We start from the raw sequence: 19,645 nt of genomic DNA, 5'->3' as shown, positions 1-19,645 counted from the left end.
CAGCTGGTACTCCCAAAGGGATGTTCTCTGGTTTTACCTTGAAGGTGAAATGCACTCATCTGATATGTAACCTCTCATTATGCATGTGACTTTGGGATGTTCTCGGATAGATATATTAGTTTGTGGTCATTTGTAGGACAGCAGTGTTACCAGATGCAATATAAAAGAGGATTTGGAGACTGCCTGAGTTCAGGCAGACTATAAGGATGATGCTGGGAATGAAGAGATCTCAGGAATGTCTTGGACCTCAGTCATTACAGCAGCTCTTAGGTCTTCCGTCAGCTCTGGGCACTCTAGGTGCAATTTTCAGGGGTTTAGTTCAGAACAGAGCAGAAATTTTGTCTAGGTTGACTGGGTTTTGAACAAGGCTGTCACAAGCTCCTTGTATTAGATAAATATAATGTGGTTATGCTGTGATCTGCAGCATGGGACCTCGCTGCATTCCCATGTGTCTTTGCTCTTTCCTGACAAGGAGAAAGTCCAGAGGCAACAAAACAGTGCATGAAATTGCTAGTATTTCAAAGTGGCAAATTTTGCCACTGTGGCACTGTTGTCCGTACTGGTTCCCTATCACATTGATAACATTCCTGAGATGAGGAAACAGGCAGCATAAGTATGTACTCTCAAATTTCTTCTATTCAATCTCCCTTTTATTAAAAATACTAGGGGTTTGGGGTATAACCATTTATGTTTACTTGATCTCTTGTCCTTGATAATCATCTGTTATGCTGGAAGCACAGAACTTAGAACAGAGTATTCCATTCTGAGACCAAGCTTGTACTATAGTTTTATATAAATTAATAAAACCAAAAGCAAACAAAAGCCCTCCATTTTTATTTTATTTTATTTTTATTTTATTTTATTTTATTTTATTTTATTTTATTTTATTTTATTTTATTTTATTTTATTTTATTTTATTTTATTTTATTTTATTTTATTTTATTTTATTTTATTTTATTTTATTTTATTTCATTATTTATTTTGTTTTATTTTGTTTTATTTTGTTTTATTTTGTTTTATTTTATTTTATTTTATCTTATTTTATTTTTTCATTTCCTCAATGTTTCTTGGAGGAAGGAAGGAAGGAAGGAAGGAAGGAAGGAAGGAAGGAAGGAAGGAAGGAAGGGAAAAACTCATCACCTGCTGAATAATGCTTTCACTGCCTAGGTATGAAATGAATCATGTGAATCACAAGGCTTTGCTGACATCAACAAAATGTTGAAAAATCTGTTTCTGTCCCACATTACTTTTGTAATGAGACCAAAAAAAAGAAATTCAAAAAGATGTCTCAAGCTGTTGGTAATGAAATACAGTTACAGTTTACAAAAGTGAGACTTTCATAGCTTTCTCTGAAAACAGAAACAATATCAATAACTAATGTTTGTAAGGCTCTTACACATGGTGATATGTGCACAAACTGGATTTAAATGGTGACTCCATTGTCTATGCTCCACTTTAAATATTAGTTATTGACACAAAATTGTTCCAAATCATCAGTACTGAACACTTAGTTATCCTGATAGTTAATAAATATAACATCATTTATAAAAAAATACTGAAAATACAAATGTCTATTAATTTATGAGTTATCACAATTCAAAATACTTATTGACAGTTATAATCTGAGTGGAAAAGGCATTTTAAAACCTCAGAACAGAAGTTTTAAGAACTTTGCTGTTGTGATGAGAACAATTTAAAAGAAACAACCAAGTTAAGTCTTTGCTTGTAATCGCCTACTTTCCTTCATCTAGCAATTACATGTTTAATATGTATACAGTTGACAAGTTTCTTTTCTGTATCTTCCCTAAAAGCAGTTGGGGCATACTGTATATGAAGACAAGAGTGCTTTTCTCCCACAGTCAGTTCTGTGTAGTTTTGTGCTAGAAAGTTTTGGTTATAAAATAGACAAGAAGATTACTCATAGCTTGGTGTTCTTTCTTTTTTTTTTTTTTTTTTTTTTTTTCCCTTCCTTGTTCCTCTGTGCTTTTAGAGACAAGGCAGAAATAAAACTACAGTTTAGCCACTTCCACATCACCAAGAAGTACAGATGCCTGCACAATCATGAGTCATATTTTTATTTCTTTCCTCCCTTTCTAGCTACTTGCACATCAAGAAAGGAAAGAGTGCAGGCAGGCAGGCTCTCCTTCTTGAGAAAACTTCAGTTGTTTTGCAAGTAAATGATTTTTTCTTCTGGCATCAGGGAGATATGGAGCTGGGTTTCACTGAAGTATCTCATATTTGCTATGTCTGTCCCTTTGCCATCATTACTGTGTGATCCTGCTGCTGCTGCAAACCTCCTCAAGTTCTCTCTGTGCTTTTCTTCTTCACCCAGATTCAGCCCTGAATCTGTAGAGTCTGCAGTGAAACATCATCCATGCTACCACAGTGAGGAACTTCTATAAAGTGAGATCTTTGAAGGAGAAAAAAGGAGAAGAGCATATGAATGTTGTATCTACTTTAAGGGAGCCTGAACAGAAAATCAGAGCAATAGAAAACCTCTAATTCAGAACTCAGACAGATCAGTGGTGGCCAGATAAATTGTTTTTAATGCATTGCAGTACCTCTGCTTACTGATAAAAATAAATGTCCTTCTCTACTGAAAACACTGCATTAGCCTACTTTAATGGCAAGTGATGCAAACTACAGATCTGCACCTACAAATGCATTAAACCCAAAAAGCTATTGAGTATTCAGGATCTTGAAGGAAACATAATATTTAGGTTTGAGTATTCCCTAGAATATTCATGATTCTAAGAGTCCAAATAAGCATAAATCATTGGGTGAGACAGTATACTAAGCATTTACTGCTGCAGAATGAGAAATGTATGTGAAGACAAAATTTTATTCATCACAGGAATTAGGGTAGACGTGCCTTTGCTACTGAGTCAAACTGAGTGCTCTCTTCTATCACACATATCTAAACAAGCATTTTCTAAATCTGAGGGGAGATTTAGAGCTTGGTTTAGAAGATTTAAGTACTCTCTTTTTAGTTTGATTTCATAGACAGTAGAAGATACTCAGTAAGTTCTCTTCTAAAATAAATAAATAAATAAAAAAGCTCGCTTCTAATAAGCACTCACACTCTCTGCCTCCACAAAGCTTGTGTAGCTTTCCTTATTATATCTGTTTGCTCTCTGTTAACCTTTGCAGAACTTCAGAAGTTGTTCTCCTGTCTAAAAAGCATCCTCTCTTTCTGCAAAAGCTTGCTGCTTTCTTTCTCTGTTTTCTGTGCAGTGTATTGCAGAGAACACCCAACACCAAAACACCTAACATCTTCATGTTGTATGTATGTGGAATCTAGCAAAGAAGCAATAGGATGTGGACCATGATGGATATTTCATGGAGGTGGCAATGAGTGGAATGAATTGGAAGCATGAAAACAATCTATAGCATTCCCCTTTCAGAATGGAACAGCAGGAGAAATGAAGATGCCTTATACCATGCTTAGATTTCTATCTTTTCAAAAGAGCTGTACAAGGATGAGAAATTATTTTATTTGAAATATTATTTTTTTTTGCAAACTGCTTCTGAAAGAAAATCTTTCTGTGATATTCCAGAATGAGATCAGATGAGATTTACCCAGTGAATCTTTAAATCTTCCATGTCTCTTGAAACAAGAATTTAAAGTTGAGTTTGTCTTGCTCCTCTGATATTTTTGTCATTGTGTTCAGCTGAGCTGCAGTTCTGACTGTTATATGGATCTCTCTGTAGAAAGTATCAGGAGCAATAGACAATCTAGTAGATGGCACAGATATATTTCTGAAGCCTACAGATTTTTCTAGAATCTTCCTGTAAAGTACAACTGTTCTGGGGACTAATAGTATTTTGGATAAATACCGTCAAATCAATTACAGGAAAAAATAACAATATGTACTTAATCAGAGGTCTCATACTTAAGTGTGCTTCTTCATTAAAAAAATAAATACATAAATAAATAAAAGGAAATAATGTATTTTCTAAAGACAACTTTGTAAGGAAAATATCAATTCTCACTTCATAGACTCTTAATATAAATAGCTGGACAAATAGAGGTGGTGTCAAAACTGCACCAAACATATATCTGGATTCTGTAAGAATAGCTTATTTTTGTATTGTTTTCTTGTGTTGTAGTTTAAGTGACCTCACACTGACTCTAAAATACACACAGAAATGTTGAGACAAATCCTTGAGAGTGTTTTACACAGAATTGATTATACCATAGTACAAGAAATGAACTAATTCTTTATCTACATCACCTTCCCTGGGGTTAAGTAGGTAGAGAATGGTACTTTAGTAACTTGAACATGGGCCGGTGTTATTTTATACAGGCTAAGTAGAAAAATAAATAAATAAATAAATAAAGATTCAAAGAAGTTTTATTACTCAGAACTTCAACCTTGGAGTAAAAGAGGCCATTGCTAATCACTTTACTAATCTGTTTGCAGTTTTCTACCAAGGCATAGTTCCAAAAAGTAGCTTCTGTTCAGTATTTCACTCCAGGGCACCAATCAGTGTAGTGCAATCCATGTGGAGATTTATGGACCTCAGAGTGGAACACCTTAAAAACAATGTGTTAATCAGAAATCTACTGTGTGAGCAAATGGGAAATGCTGAAGCTGCAGATTTCCTTTTTTCTCTGGGATGTGAAAGCCTTAGTCAGTGCATCTTTGAGGATTTACACTTCTGTTCTCTCCCCTGAAGGTCTCTTTTCTTTTGAAACACTGCTAGAAAATTACTTAGGATTGGTCTTGATACAAATCCAATGTGAAAAGGAGGTTGTACAGCCCTGCAGTGTGAGACCCAGGCATGAGTGTTACAGTATGACGAACTGACAGGTGAGGCTTCATTCCTATGAGGTAGAGCGAAGTTGTTCTCAGCAATTTCAGGTGTGGACTCAGTTCCCTTACCTGCCTGAAGAGATCTACTTTCACAGCTCTAACCTTCAGACAGCTGCTCTACCTGATAAACAGCACTTCCTTAAGTATGCCACAGAAAGTGGAGTAATTCTTACAGAGACAATGGGAGCATTAAAGCCACCACAGGAAGACCAATTCTCTACTAGAACATGATATATGGAAAAAACTGAATTTCTTCAGGCAGAAAAATGCATTGAATCTTTGTACCCCGTAGTTTCAGTTCTTAGCTAATGTGGTGCTCAATATTTCATTCTACACTGCAGTAATCTGGCTATGTAGGGAAAACTACACAAAGCCTCTGCAGCACACAAGAGAACCCAGAAAATGTGCCTTAGGAAAACAAACAAGCAAACAAACAAAAGCCACACAACCAAACAAACAAATAACAAATCAACAACAACAAACAAGAAGACAAACAGATTCTTACTTGCATACACCACTGTTCCTTTTTAAGAAGGATGAGTACTCCTTCCTGTCAAGTTTGAAAAAACAGCAAGAGCCACAGCTACCAGATTTGTGAGAAGAACAGCTGTATAGTTTATTGAATGAACTCATTATGGCTGAGGAATAGGCAGTTCTGTGGATATTCAAAGAGACTTGGTGTGAAATACATTTTCCCTTGATCTGCTCACAGTGTCAGCATTGGCTACACCTCAGTGTGCTAAGAAGCAGGACTTTAAAGGTTTGGGAAGCTCCACCAAAGAAATCTCAGAATCGTTTAGGTATCTCAGGAGTTAGGAAGCAGTCGAATGAGGATAAGCTATATTTTGAAATAATGTACCTAATCTTTAGATACCCCACTTCTGTTTTTTGATCCACTCTGAAGCTCAGATTTCATTCTTGTCTTAAAAGAGAGAGGAAGTGCACTGTAATTGCATGAGATACCCTGACTGTGTAAGACAGTGTAAATGAACTAATGTGTAAGAAATAGGCAGGTTTTTACCCATCTGAAAAATTCAAAACTGATCACCAGTTCTTCCCTGCTGAAATAGAAGAAGGTTTTGCAGCTGTACGAAGTTGTGCCTGAGACAGCAATTTACTGCAAGTGCATTCTGGAAGTGATTACTATCTCAAAGATAATCCCAACTGAGAAGGGAAAAAAAAGACCTCCTCAGTGGAGGACATTGTAATGATGATGACAGTAGAGTTACCTCCAAAACCAGTGTGATATGGAGTTAAGAGCAGATACAAAGTAGACAAGAGAGAAAGAATCTTATCATCTTTAATATTCTCCTCAGCTATTTAAAAATATTGAACAATTATGGTGTGTGTGTTACTTTGACATGATATCTAGATCAATTATATTGTTGATACAAGTTTGAAAAGTATATCAGAGGTGTTTGAGCCTGCATTCTGTAACAGGAACATGGGACTCAGTAAACATAAAAGAGCTACAAAAACTATGGAATCTTGTTCCATGACTTAAAAGAGCCTTCATGATGAGGAAGAAAGCTCCTTTCTGTAAAGATGTCTTGCAGTTTCAATGGGAGATACATTTTGACCCGGGGAAACTACACTTGTCATTTGATATTCAGTCAGCGTTAGGACATTTCTTCGTCTTTCTCAAACTTTGTATTATTCTGAAGTAAGATGACAGAAAGCAAGATATGGAAGTGAAGCTACAGGTCCATTGCATAGTATTGAGAAACCTATTGGCCAGTTCATTCTATTCATTTGATATATTTTAGTGAACTACACAGTAAACGTTGTGGAAAACAGTACGTGGTTTCCCATACATGCATAGGAGTAAACAAACACTGACATTTAGTTTATAATGACATTTATTTGAAGTCACACCCTTTAGTAGAACAATAAGCAGAAATCAAAAGTCAGTTACATTTAGGGGGGTAGTAAAGTAATGGTTATAATAATAATGTGTGTGTGTGCATGGCTACGTAAATCTTCAGAAGGAGAAGACTATAAGACGATATAAAATGTATCTGAAAATGAGATGTTTGCAGAAAGGAACGAAATTGTCTTGCTCAGAAGAGTAAGCTGACAGATTCTAATAGTCCCTCATGTGCTGTGCCTGATAAACATTCAGCTTATCTTTCCAAGAACAATAAAATTTCATGTACTACTGCTCGACATAAGAATTATTTTTACATATCTCCATGCCACTGACTCTCTTGTAAGTTAATCTCATCTCTCATCAATTTTTCACCAGCTTCACTCTGATGTTGATAAAGGAGATGGTTCCATCAAATACATCTTGTCAGGCGAAGGGGCAAGTTCCATTTTCATTATTGATGAGAACACAGGGGATATTCATGCTACAAAGAGGCTGGATCGAGAAGAGCAGGCCTACTACACACTCCGAGCACAAGCACTAGATAGGCTGACTAATAAACCTGTGGAACCAGAATCTGAGTTCGTCATTAAGATTCAGGACATCAATGACAATGAGCCAAAATTTCTGGATGGTCCTTACACTGCTGGAGTTCCTGAGATGTCTCCTGTGGGTAAGTGCAAAATACACTGTCGATGTTGCGAGAAATTTTTTCCTATTGCCTTTTTTTAAATTTCATTATTTTTTACTGTATCACAATAAGTTACTTAATTATCTATGAGCCACCTGCAACAGTTATATATATTTCAACGCTGAACTGAAAATAGCATACTAGATTAAGTATTTACCCCTCGATAATGTTGTGAAACTCAAATAGCTATTCAGGGACTCAGATAAGCATTTTATGATGTATTTCTCATTCCAGTGCCCAGAGGCTTTGTCTTGTAATTCTCATTAACAATAATAAGTTTCACACCTATGCTATGGTACTCAGAAGTGATAATATATCATTTTGTTCAGATAAAGTCTGTTCTTAACAAATTTTTCACATTCCTACTAATGCATAACATTTTTGGTAAGTGTTGCATATATTGGTAACAGTTTATTGTGTATCTTTTCTAATACTCAAATCCAGCTCTCTGGAAAATATATGCAAGTAGCAGATATTGGGGTATAGCTGGGGGTAGTTGGTAAAATTCCAGTGGAATCAGAGAAGAATAGCTGTTAGAGGCTTCAGACCCTCTGTTAGAAAAGGAGTGAAGCTTCTGTTCCTGAGTTTGAATTATAAAAGAATTTCAACATCAAACACACCATCTCTTCATTTTAAAGAGAACAAATGTTTATCTGTTGTCAGGTGCTTGTGTTCCTTCAAAACCTGTCTGATTCAAGCCAGATAAGAATTTTGCCCAGAGACATTTTGTTGAATTTTAGTTTATCTTGAAGTTCTAAATACAAGCATGACATTAAAAAGCATAAGAACTTCATCTATGTCAGTGGAAATACATGTATGGGAATTCTTACCTCTGGTGAAGAAAGTTTTATGGTGACTGAAAGTAGGAATGTCTTTGTTTGACTGATTTTAGACCACAGCAAAATTTGACACTCTTAGGTAAGCTGCCAATATAGAATTTGCTGTAGCGTTCTCAAGACATTTTTTTATATTTTTTTATTTTTATTTTTATTTTTGGACACTGAACAATGCCTCTAAATTAGAGCTAGAGAGAGAAAAAAAAAAGAAAGAAAGAAAGAAAGAAAGAGAGAAAGAAAGAAAAGAAAGGAAGAAAGAAAGAAAGAAAAAGTATTCCCTGCCTGTTTGCCCTTCAGCAATCATTAGTCAACACTGCTTTTACATTTGAGTCTCAATTTAGGAGCAAATAGAATATTAGTAAAACAATGCTAATGAGTTTTCTATTTATTTATTTTACTAACCAGTGAGCTATCTCTTATTTGATACTTGGCACTTATTCATTATCACTCAAACACTATGTGAATAGCTGAAGAAGCAGTAGCATCCTTGGAAAGAAGGATGGACACCATAGCTTTTGAGCATCATTAGGGTGGATATGATATCGTGATACATTGCTGAGAACTTTTTCCTACTGAACTTGGCAAAAATAATCAGATAATATAAGACTATAAAACCTATATTTAGCACTGTAAAAACATGCTCTGTAAATATATATATCTATATATAGCAATTGATGTTTTGTTTTAGGATTTGATTGTTAGCTGTAGAATGCTACAATAATTAGATTTTTACACCTTTGTCCTTCTCCTTTAAGAATAATATCTCTTAATTTCCCTCTTGGATGAGTTACCACTTTCCTGTCCTGCACTGATATATTGACATATGAACAACTCCTGTAAATATCTGAGGTTTGCCTATACACACAGATCCTTGCCCCAACCTCCCACAGATGTTCCATTTGTTCCAAAAACACATTGGGAATCAACTCTTGGGAAGTGCATGTTAAACAATGGGTGACATAAGGACTATTTTTCAAAATGAGATGGTTTTGCATATTTTGATGAATCTTTACATGAATGTTTGAAAGAAATTCTATCCTGTATGGACAGCAGCACCAAATATATGTTCAACTTAGGTAGAATATTGTACAAAGTTATCATTAACTGTACCTTGTGCAGTCTCTAAGATCTATGTTGAGGCAGGGCAGTTTCATCTTCATGAACTTCCTGAAACTGTACATTTAAAATATCTTCACTGTTTGTGTCACACATCTACTGAATACTGAAATATTACTAAATTAAGGATTACCACGAAGTGCTTATGTGGCACTTGTCTTACATAGTTACATAGATCCATAGTTTATTCACATAACACAACTTTTAATTAACCACTCAGAGCATTTGTGAAATATTCAGGAGAAACAAAGTATATTTTTCTTCTATTTTGCATAAAATTATATCAATGACAATGATTTTTAATTGGATATTTAATAAAATGAAAGAGATCACAGGATTATAACCTGAATTAACTATAAACCTAGAACTATCACCTTTAACCTTAAGGATGGTTATGCAAGTGTATGATTCTGTATTATATTTGGCAAATATTTTAGGGCATTATCTAAGGCTAATTGAAGTCAATCTTTTCTGTTATTTGAAATGACTTCGGGTCAGGTTCAAATTATATTTGGGTCTGGTCCAATTATACTGATTAAGTTGAATAAGGTAAATATCTTGATGGCTTATAAATCTATTCATAGCAAACCCTCAAAGATATGGCTTATCTGAAAATCATATATATTTAAGTATTCATTTTACTTAAAAACATCTGGCAATTTTATATTTCAAACAAAAAATTGTAAATCATACTTAAAAGAGTATTAAAAGAGCATTACTGTGATGTGTGATGTTGTACACAAAAATAGCTGATGTGAGACAAACCCATTTGGCTTATAACCAAGAGAACGGGCAATAAAAAATCCAATGAACAACACAGTTTTGGCTTTGTTTCGTTTTCTAGACTCTCCACAGATACGAACAGCCTTACTTATTACCTAACACAAGTAATGCCTTCCTTTCTTGTTACATTTATTATTTCTGATTGAGGTGGATGGAAACACTTCATATTTATCAGAAAAAAAAAAAAAAAAAAAAAAAAAGCACTTCATCTGACCTTGATGCTGGGCTGAGACCAGTCTTAGGATTTTTCTCTGAGTGAAGGCAGACTAAAGAGGAAGGGATGAGCGTAGAACCTGCTTCCAGCTACTGTACCTCCTACTTTGTGCTCCTGGAGGGGAAAGGCTGTCAAGGCATTATGGCAGCAGATCTAGCCCAAAGGCAGAAACACAGAAATAGCAGAAGCTGTGGAGCAAAACCAGGCTAGGTAATTGCATGTAGGGATTAAGCAGGTACTATGGATACCTTGGTAGTAATGGTGTTTAGTATTTCTGGTATAAGCTGCTATCCCTTAGAAATGTGAAGCCATCATAGAATTGTTTTGCATATTTTGCATGCAAAATATGCATGCATGCATGTTTTGCATCATTAATTTATAATAGTCTATGTCTTTAGTAACTGTCTGCCTAGATTTATTTTTTTAATGTGGCTAAAATTCTATTTTAAGGGTTTGTGTAGTTTCAAAAAGCTGCATTTGTTAAATTCATCTCATTTTGGAAACCAATTTTCCCTTAAATGATTTCACCAGTGTTAAAAACTGAAGTAACACACATTTCTCATACAAATCTATTTTAAAACTTTGATCAAGTACCACACACTGTAATAACAATTAAAACAAACAAACAAACAAACAAAAAAAACTCTGTGGAGAGGTTCCTAAAACAATAAACCTAGAGGTTTAAAAAAGATCCCTGTGAAGTATCTCCATCTCAAAACAACATCAACAACTTGCTCAACCAGCTCAGCTCACCTTTATTTGACCCTATCACAGAAAAGGCTGATCTCTGCAACATCCGACACATCTGTGAATCTTGACCAGTAAATTAAAGTACAAATATAATTCTAAATTCTAGGTCCCTTCAACAAGAGAACCTCTTTCCTTCTTTTTGGCCTAATATCAGAACTTAAATATGTCAAGTTCTTGGATGACTGTTATATTGTGATATCTACTATATCTACTAGTATCTGTTAAAGGTTAGGTTAAAAATGACAACTTAACCATTCTGGATAAATAAAACAAACAAACAAATACCATCAACAATAACAGCAACAAAACAGAAGTCTGTGCCATACACCCAGAAGCCAGCGTGTTATTAACTATATCAGCAATAACAAAATGTGTGGAACATCCATATAGCAGCACAGACGTTCCCTCAATATTTGCTGCAATTGCTTAAAAATTTTATGAAGTGGCTTTATGTCGAATTCATTTAGATGAACTGACATCCTAGCTTTGCTACAAAGCCCTAGACAATTGTATAGAAAGATAATTATAGATAAATACATATCCAAGAGGAAAATACATGATTTTTCAGTAAATGTCTGTTGTCTTTTCAGCCTGTATCAGATATACAAACTATAAGAAATGTTTTTGTTGAAATTGAAGTCATGAAGCTACAGGCTATAACTGCATGTTAATGGGTTTGAGGTAGGGTTAGTGTCCTGTTTCTACCTCAGTCTAGGGCTCTGAACAATGCTGCGGTAAAGATTTACAGCACCAACCAGTTCATTAAATGAAAAGAAGGTGTGGTTCTGTTTGTAGATTGTCCCATGTTACCTTTGATTCCAACATTACTTGGACGCTTACATGATAATTGTTTGCCTCTGTTGTGAGGTCAGGGAAAGTGTTCAGGAAGGAAGACGATTTCAGTAAAGGAACACATCTCTGTGTTGCAATGTGGATCTTTTTAAGGAATCCTTATTCTTCAAGAGAAATTTTCCTCTGGGAAAATATCTCTGGAAATCTCTACTGATCTTTCTGTGTATTATGTTTCCTTGCAACAGATCTCCTACAAGTAGGTCTATTCACATCATTAAAATACCTTATGTTAGATTGCATATATTTTTTTAAAAAAATTATATTGCGCAAAAATCTCCCTCTGGACATAGAATTTCTGGAAATTTTTTGAGTGCAAATCTCAAAGAAATAATGATAATAGTAGCTGTTTTAAAATATCTTTCTCTCCCATGAACTTTGAGGAAAAAAAATATGATAAGCACAAAGGTACTAGGAAAGTATCATCATTTTCTAGTTGTTGATTACAGTCAAGTAGGATGAGTGCAGAAATATTTGGTGTTAGAATTTCTGCCTAATTTTGTTTGTTTGCTAGTTTGTTTGGTTTTGTTTCTAGTAGGTATATGTGTTTGAATGGGAAAATCTTCAGTTTAGGAGGAAGCCAATTAGATTCAGATACTGGCTTTATTTATCTCACAAAATGTAGAAGTCTTGCTTGCCACATCAGTAAGTTTTTTACAGTAAACAAGTCCTTCTAAGCTTTCAGGATTTCCAAAATTTCTGTGATGAGATTGCAGAGCTTGTAATTTCTTTGATCTTTTATTGGTCTGGAGTCCTTGAAAACAGCAAGAACAAGGAGCAAAGGCACAGCTCCTTGAGGTTTATAAGAACTTTTACCAATATTTGCAGACATCGTAAGCTTCACTGTCAGGGCTTAGAGACTGTGTAAATGTGGTAAGCCTGGCTTTCACAAAAAAACACAGGATGTCAAATAGTCATTAGGATACCCTTGTACTCAAAAGCTTAAGAGACTCTGGAAAATTTAAAATAGGTCTCCATATGGGTAACATTATAGAGTAATCTGTAAAATCAGTTTGACATACTGAATCAAAGCTCTTAGTGGTGAACAGAAAATTGATGTATTTTAAGTCCTGTAACTGATAAATGACTTGATGGATTAACTATCAATTTTCTTTTTAAACTTCCCATCTACTTAATAGTTGCCCGTGAAATTTCAGGTTGAGAGGGACCTTCTCTCTGTACAAAAATATTAGACAGTCCATGAGAGTGAAAAAATGCATTTGAAATAAAATTGCAGTCATAATGCTTTGCCATTGATACTTTAGGAAGATAGATCAGGAGTGTGGGTTAGTTAGGTCATATATGAGTAAAGTTATCTTATGAAAGATGACTTCTGGTCAGAATTCATTCAAGTAGATCTCCTTTGTTATCTGTACCATTTTATAAAGGGCATAATTTAATCCTCTCTCTCTCTGAACCTTCAACCTGATCCCAAGACCCATTTACGATCTTCTACTTACCTGAGAATAGAAAAGCTGAAGAGAGTGAATGGTGCACATACTATACTAAACATGAAGAATTTCAGAACTTTCTCTCATCCTTTCCTGAATAAGTCAAAATAAAACTAAGCAGAGTACAATTTATATTGAATTCATCCTGGTCACTTGTTATGGCAGTTTGTTCTTAAAGAATGATTTCTGGATTTGCTGCTTTCATTTTCACATAACAAAAAATATGTTCAGTTGGAAAACGAACACTCTTTTTAACAAATGTTTCTCTCTAATCTTGTTTCTAAATCCAGTTTAATAGGTAATCTGATCCTCAGCTGAAGATCTGCACTGGGCATCTGCCAAATTGCTACAGTATTAATTTGCAACCTAACCTCCAAATGAGTCCTTGGGCTGTTGAGTGGAAGGTCTCAATGTTCCAGACAATCTGCCAGTGAGAAATAATAATCCTGTCTGCCTATCAAAGGTGGTGACCACGGCCAAGACCCTGGCTCCCATGTGTTGGCTTATTCTGCTCTCAGCATACATCATAGATCATGTACAGAACAAAAACAAATGGCAACATACATGGAGAACATAATAAATAGGAGAGGGATGTTGAATGAGATTCTCACAAATTATACCCTTCTTGCTAGCCAGTTAAATATGTTGCTTTCTTATTCCTGTTAACATACAGACATTTATCCTAAAGAAATATTTATGTAGCAGATTATGACCTCAAGTGTTACTGAAACATTGTAGATGCAGAGGGAAATGAGTGCTTTTTAAAGGAATTTAGAGGTATCTCTCACATGTTTTTTGTCTGAGCTGAAACAGAAATTCTTCAGTCTTCTCTTGTATGAAAGGGCAAGTATTTATATATATGTGTGTGTTTATAAATAGCAAAATATATAATTTATGTGAATATGTTTATATTTGAATCTGTATTACTCATCATTTATAATTTTAATATGTGGACTTCTCTTCAAAGGGCAATTGTTACTATATTTCATACTTGATATTCATAACATATTTCAGGCATCATCCTCAACCATACTTCAGGCTTCATCATCATTTAAAACACTGTTCATTGGAAGTTTGTTCTTATATATACCCTCCACCAACCAAATTTATAAATAGAGAGGGGAACTACTGAGTGATGTGGTTTCTGTTACTGTGAGTTAAACTCTGAGACTATTTAGGAAGAATAAATTCTATAATGATCAATATTATTGGTTTACAAGAAGGACCTTATATTCTAGGCTGAATCATGAAAGTGATGAACAGCTGTGAAAAAGCCACCTCACACTGTTCCAGTTATATATTGGAACTGCATGTTGCATGTAGTTTAAATCCATGGATCTTTTATGTACAATAGTTCCTTAAACATTTTGCAGGTACCTCTGTGGTTCAAGTAACAGCCACTGATGCAGATGATCCTACTTACGGCAACAGTGCCCGAGTGGTTTACAGCATATTGCAAGGACAACCTTACTTTTCTGTGGAGCCAAAGACAGGTAACTTTCCACAAACTCTCTCTACAGTAATGCTGAGAAAAAAGAGCATATGCATTAAAATTTGCTAGCAACTTACTAATATGATCTCTTGGTTAATTGAATACTTTATGATTTTGTTGATCTTTTACTCTCTTCTTCTGAATATACCACAAAAATGACACATCAGAGTGATTTGATAAGCTTACATTGTTGGAACTGAAATTTTTACCTCTTTGTCAATCTACCAACTCCCTGGTCTACTGCCTGTTCCAGTATTTCTGAACAATGAAAATTTCAAGATGCTGTGAACATTTGCTTTGTTTGTTTTGATTTGTTTTGTTTTCAGATTTTTGTTATGGAAATGTCCAAATGTCACCTATTCACCAGATTTCCTAAAGTGTAGATTTATGGCATGACCACCTCTCTCCTTCACTTTTCAAACTGTATTCTTTTGTGGGAAATGTATTTTTTATTCATTAGTTTGAACCAGAAATCATTGTACTTCCCATCCTCATCTGATACACTATCTTTCTGCCACTTTCAAAACAAATTATTATGGGATTTCTTTTTTATTTTTTTTTTACTGTTTCCTTGAAATTTTGTGAAAAATTATTGTGTATTTTCAGCCACAGCAAAACACAATCTTTAATCCCCCCCCCCCTTTTTTTTTTTAAATAAAAATTGCCCATTTAACTGTATATTTTGTTCAGATTTGGGTCCCCCACAATGAGAAGGATATTGAGTTGGTCTTGTATGTGCAAAGAAGAGCAACAAAGCTGGTGAAGGAACTAGACAACAAGACTTATGAAAAGCAACTTGGGGAATTTTAACCTCATGAAGTTCAACAAAGGCAAAGAGCAAGGTCCATCTGTGCCGGAGAAATCCTAAGCACAAATACAGGCTGGGTGGACAATGGATTGACAGCAGACCTGAGGAGAAGGACCTGGGGGTATTGGTTGACGAGAAATTCAGAAAGGAGCTGGAAAGGTGCACTTGCAGTCCAGAAAGCCAACCATATCCTGGGCTGCATCAAAAGCTGTGTGGCCAGCAGTTCAAGGGAAGTGATTCTTCCCCTCTGCTCTGCTCTCATGAGACCCCACCTGGAGTACGGCATTCAGCTCTGGGGCCCCTAGCACAAGAAGGACATGGATGTATTCGAACGAGTTCAGAGGAGGTCCATGAAGATGATCAAAGGACTGGAACACCTCTCCTATGAAGACAGGTTGAGAGAGCTGGGGTTCTTCAGCCTGGAGAAGACAGGGCTCCAGGGAGACGTTATAGTGGCCTTCCAGTACCTAAAGGGGGCCTACAGGAAACCAGAAGGACTCTTTGTCAGGGGGTGTAGTGATACGAGAAGGGGTAATTTTTAACTAAAAAAAGGGTAGATTTAGATTAGGACTTAGGAAGATATTCTTGACTCTGAGGGTGATGAGGCACTGGGACATGTTGCCCATAGAAGTTGTAGATGCCCAGTCCTTGAAAGTATTTAAGGTCAGGTGCGATGGAGCTTTGAACAACCTGATTCAGTGGAAGGTGTCTCTGTCCATGGCAGAGAGCTTGGAATATTTAAGGTTCTTTCCAACCCAAACCACTCTATGACTCTGTGATTCTATGAATTAAGGCTGCTAAGTCTGGAGAAGAGGAGGTTGAGGGGAAACCTCACACTTTCTATAACTACCTGAAAGGAGGTTGCAGCAAGGAGGGTGTTGGCCTCTTTTCTCAGGTGACAAGTGATAGGATGTGAGGAAATGGTATCAGCTTGCACCAGGGGAGGTTCAGATTGGACATTAGGAAGAATTTCTTCAGAGTGAGGTTGGTCAAAGCATTGGAAGGGCCTGTGCAGGGAGTGGTGGAGTGTCCACCCTTGGAGGTTTGGCTTTGTGTTGGGACTCAGTAGGTTGGGCTGATGGTTGGACTTGGTGATCTTGAAGATCTTTTCCAAATTAAATGATTTTACTGTTCTCTAATTCTATGATTCTGTGTATCATTTCACATAGTGGGAAAATACATTTTTAATCTGCTTACTTCAGTTTGGTATTTTAGCGTATGTGGAGAGGAATTATAATCTCCATTTCAGAGATAGACATGCTGGGACAAAAGAGAAACAAACTGTTTACTCTATTTCTCATTTAAAAAAATGTGTTGGGAAACAGACCAGAATCCTATTGTTGTGACCAAAAAGTTACACTCCATTTAACAGCATCTAAACTTGCAGAAATAAGCAGTATAAACATATTCATATTGCAACAAATCTGTCCTCAATATAGCACTTTTTTCCCCAAAAAGATATGATATATAGCATTTTATTTTTGGCTTTCTATGTGTATGTGCAATGTATATTGTCACAATGACTGCAAACAGTCCCTGACCAATAATATGGTATTTTTCTGCTAAATCAAAACCTTTAAAGATTGAGACTGGAATGTTTGCATTCTTTTTGATTTTGATGTGATACTGAAATTTCCTGTGTGCCTGATAATTAGCTTCCAAATGACTGTTTAACACTGCTTGACTATTTAAATATGATAGAAAAACAAGCAGTCCAGGAAAAGTATTTTAGAGACAATAAAGTTATGAAATTGTAAGTTAACTGTATTTTTAATATCCTGTAAAAATAGTGCTAGGCAGTCTGTATGTGAAGTAAATGTTTCAGCCCTGAGTTTATTAATGGCAAGTCCTGAATTCAGAAGGGAAGAAAGAAATCAAACTGTAACTAAACATTCAGCAAATATCACATGAAGAGATATGTGCCCCAATGTGCCTCTCCTTTATTTAGATTGTTTATGTTTCCTTTACTGCTGACACTAAGTGCTGCTGGAGTAAGTGGCTGCCTCTCTGGAAATCAGAGTTAGCAGCTGTACTGTGTGCTGAACATGAAATATTCATAAAGTCATCAGGTTTTGAGAAAGAGTATTTATTTTCTGATCTATATCAACAGAACTGAAAGGAGGAAGCATGGAGCTTTCTTTTGGTTTTTATTTCAAATCAAATAATTACAAATTGTATGCAGATATTCAAATGGGTATAACAAAAACTTTATTTCAGATATAACAGTATTTTCTTTAACAAATCAAGGTATCTTAATTACGTTAATGCTTTAGAAGTAGTTATTTTTAAAGCAAATATTTGGTGAAATAAGATAATTGCATATATATGCAGAGTGCGTCATGATATCAATATTTGTAAGAGTTAATGTGCTGAATGATTGTTGGGCATTGTGAAATGAATCTTGAACTTGGAATCTTGAAAACGAGTACAGAATATGCTATTCTTACTAGCTGTAAGACAGTGGGAAATCAAATACAGGAGATGATATCTTTAAAGGAAGGGAATGTTACCTGAGTAACTTTGCAGTTCAGGGAGAAGATATTCTGAAAACATGGTCATGGATGGCATTACCCAAACAATGTAGCACAAACTGGAAAAATATATATATATATATATATGTGGTTTTCGTTGACTACTTAAATTAAGCTTGTAGTATGCCAGTTCAGTTCCTAGTAAAATATTGTTATCATTGATTTGCTGCTACCTTTTAAAGACAAACTCAGCTTTCACGGCAATATATTTACTTCTGCAACCACTGACATATCTTGTCTTACTGCAGGTGTTATCAAGACTGCCCTTCCAAATATGGATAGAGAAGCCAAGGACCAGTATCTACTAGTTATTCAAGCAAAGGACATGGTTGGGCAAAATGGTGGATTATCAGGAACAACATCTGTAACTGTCACACTGACTGATGTAAATGACAACCCACCCCGCTTTCCACGACGTAAGTTACTTGAATTTTGGAATTATTTCTAAACATTGCTATTTTCTTTATTTATTTCATTATTTCTAAACAAAAAATAAAATTAGTCAGCTTCCATGTTAAATACTTTGAGAACCACTGACAGCAACGTATATTACTATCATTATTGTTATTATTGCTACTACTACTAAATTGGAATAATACTTTTGTTGTTGTTGTTGTTGTTGTTGTTGTTTTTTGTTTGTTTACCTAATATATTTTAGATCATCTGAACTGAAGTAATATAGAACAGGTGCATTTATTAAAATATTTTACTTCTTCACTACCAATAAAAAGACAAAAAGATACACCTTAACAGATCTTTATCTCTTGCCAGCTGGACTTCAGGATACTTAATTTCTTAACTTGACTGTTAATCTTTCATATTCCTTTGGCACTTCAGCAGGATTTCTCTTGTGCATACAGTGTTTCCTAAGAAGTTAATCACAGAGGAACTGGAAATTCATCTTGCCTCAGTTTACTTTTTTTGACCAAGGTGGCTCTCATCCCAACCAAATAAAGGAATACACAGTTGTTCTCTCAGACCAGTTTTTAATAACATTCTGTTTGGGATAATTTTACAAAAGTCACGTGATCTTATAAAGTCCTTGTAAAGTAACACAAAAATAATGTGATGAATATATTCACTCCAGCTTCACCTCCAACAGTATAAAACAGGCTTCCTACCATTAACTGTTCCAAATAATCATAGGATAACAAGTTATTTTTGAAGGTGAAGATATTATTGGCTACTGACTGCATTCAGATATCCTTTTGACAGCATATATATAATTTTCTACTTGAACGAAAAAGCTGGAATTTTCAAGAGTGCAGATGATGCATTTATTGTCAAAGAAATGAATATCTCTCAGTTTCTAGTCATATTCACATTGTAAACTGCCTTATCAAGACATATGAAGGCATGAAAGACACGGACTCCCGATGGCTCTTGAATAGGAAACATTTATTGCCATTTTTCTCCACTAATATACTTTCCCTGTAGCTC

At 35.3% G+C, this 19,645-nt stretch overlaps 1 protein-coding gene across 3 annotated transcripts in view; it reads left to right on the top strand.

Annotated features, from left to right (window-relative positions):
• LOC106034987 (cadherin-7) overlaps positions 1 to 19,645 on the top strand; it is a 90,412-nt gene that overhangs the window by 35,114 nt on the left and 35,653 nt on the right. For all 3 annotated transcript variants that reach the window (XM_048080906.2, XM_048080905.2, XM_066992754.1), the window contains 3 exons: positions 7,063 to 7,357; positions 14,748 to 14,867; positions 18,454 to 18,621. In XM_048080906.2, coding sequence (XP_047936863.1) covers positions 7,345 to 7,357; positions 14,748 to 14,867; positions 18,454 to 18,621 — 301 coding nt within the window. In that variant the 5' untranslated portion in view covers positions 7,063 to 7,344. The remainder of the gene's footprint in view (positions 1 to 7,062; positions 7,358 to 14,747; positions 14,868 to 18,453; positions 18,622 to 19,645) is intronic.

This window comes from Anser cygnoides, chromosome 2 (genome assembly GCF_040182565.1).
Source record: "Anser cygnoides isolate HZ-2024a breed goose chromosome 2, Taihu_goose_T2T_genome, whole genome shotgun sequence".
Lineage (NCBI taxonomy): Eukaryota > Metazoa > Chordata > Aves > Anseriformes > Anatidae > Anser > Anser cygnoides.
Note: the sequence above shows the minus strand (reverse complement) of the source record. Positions and strands in the feature narration are given on the sequence as shown.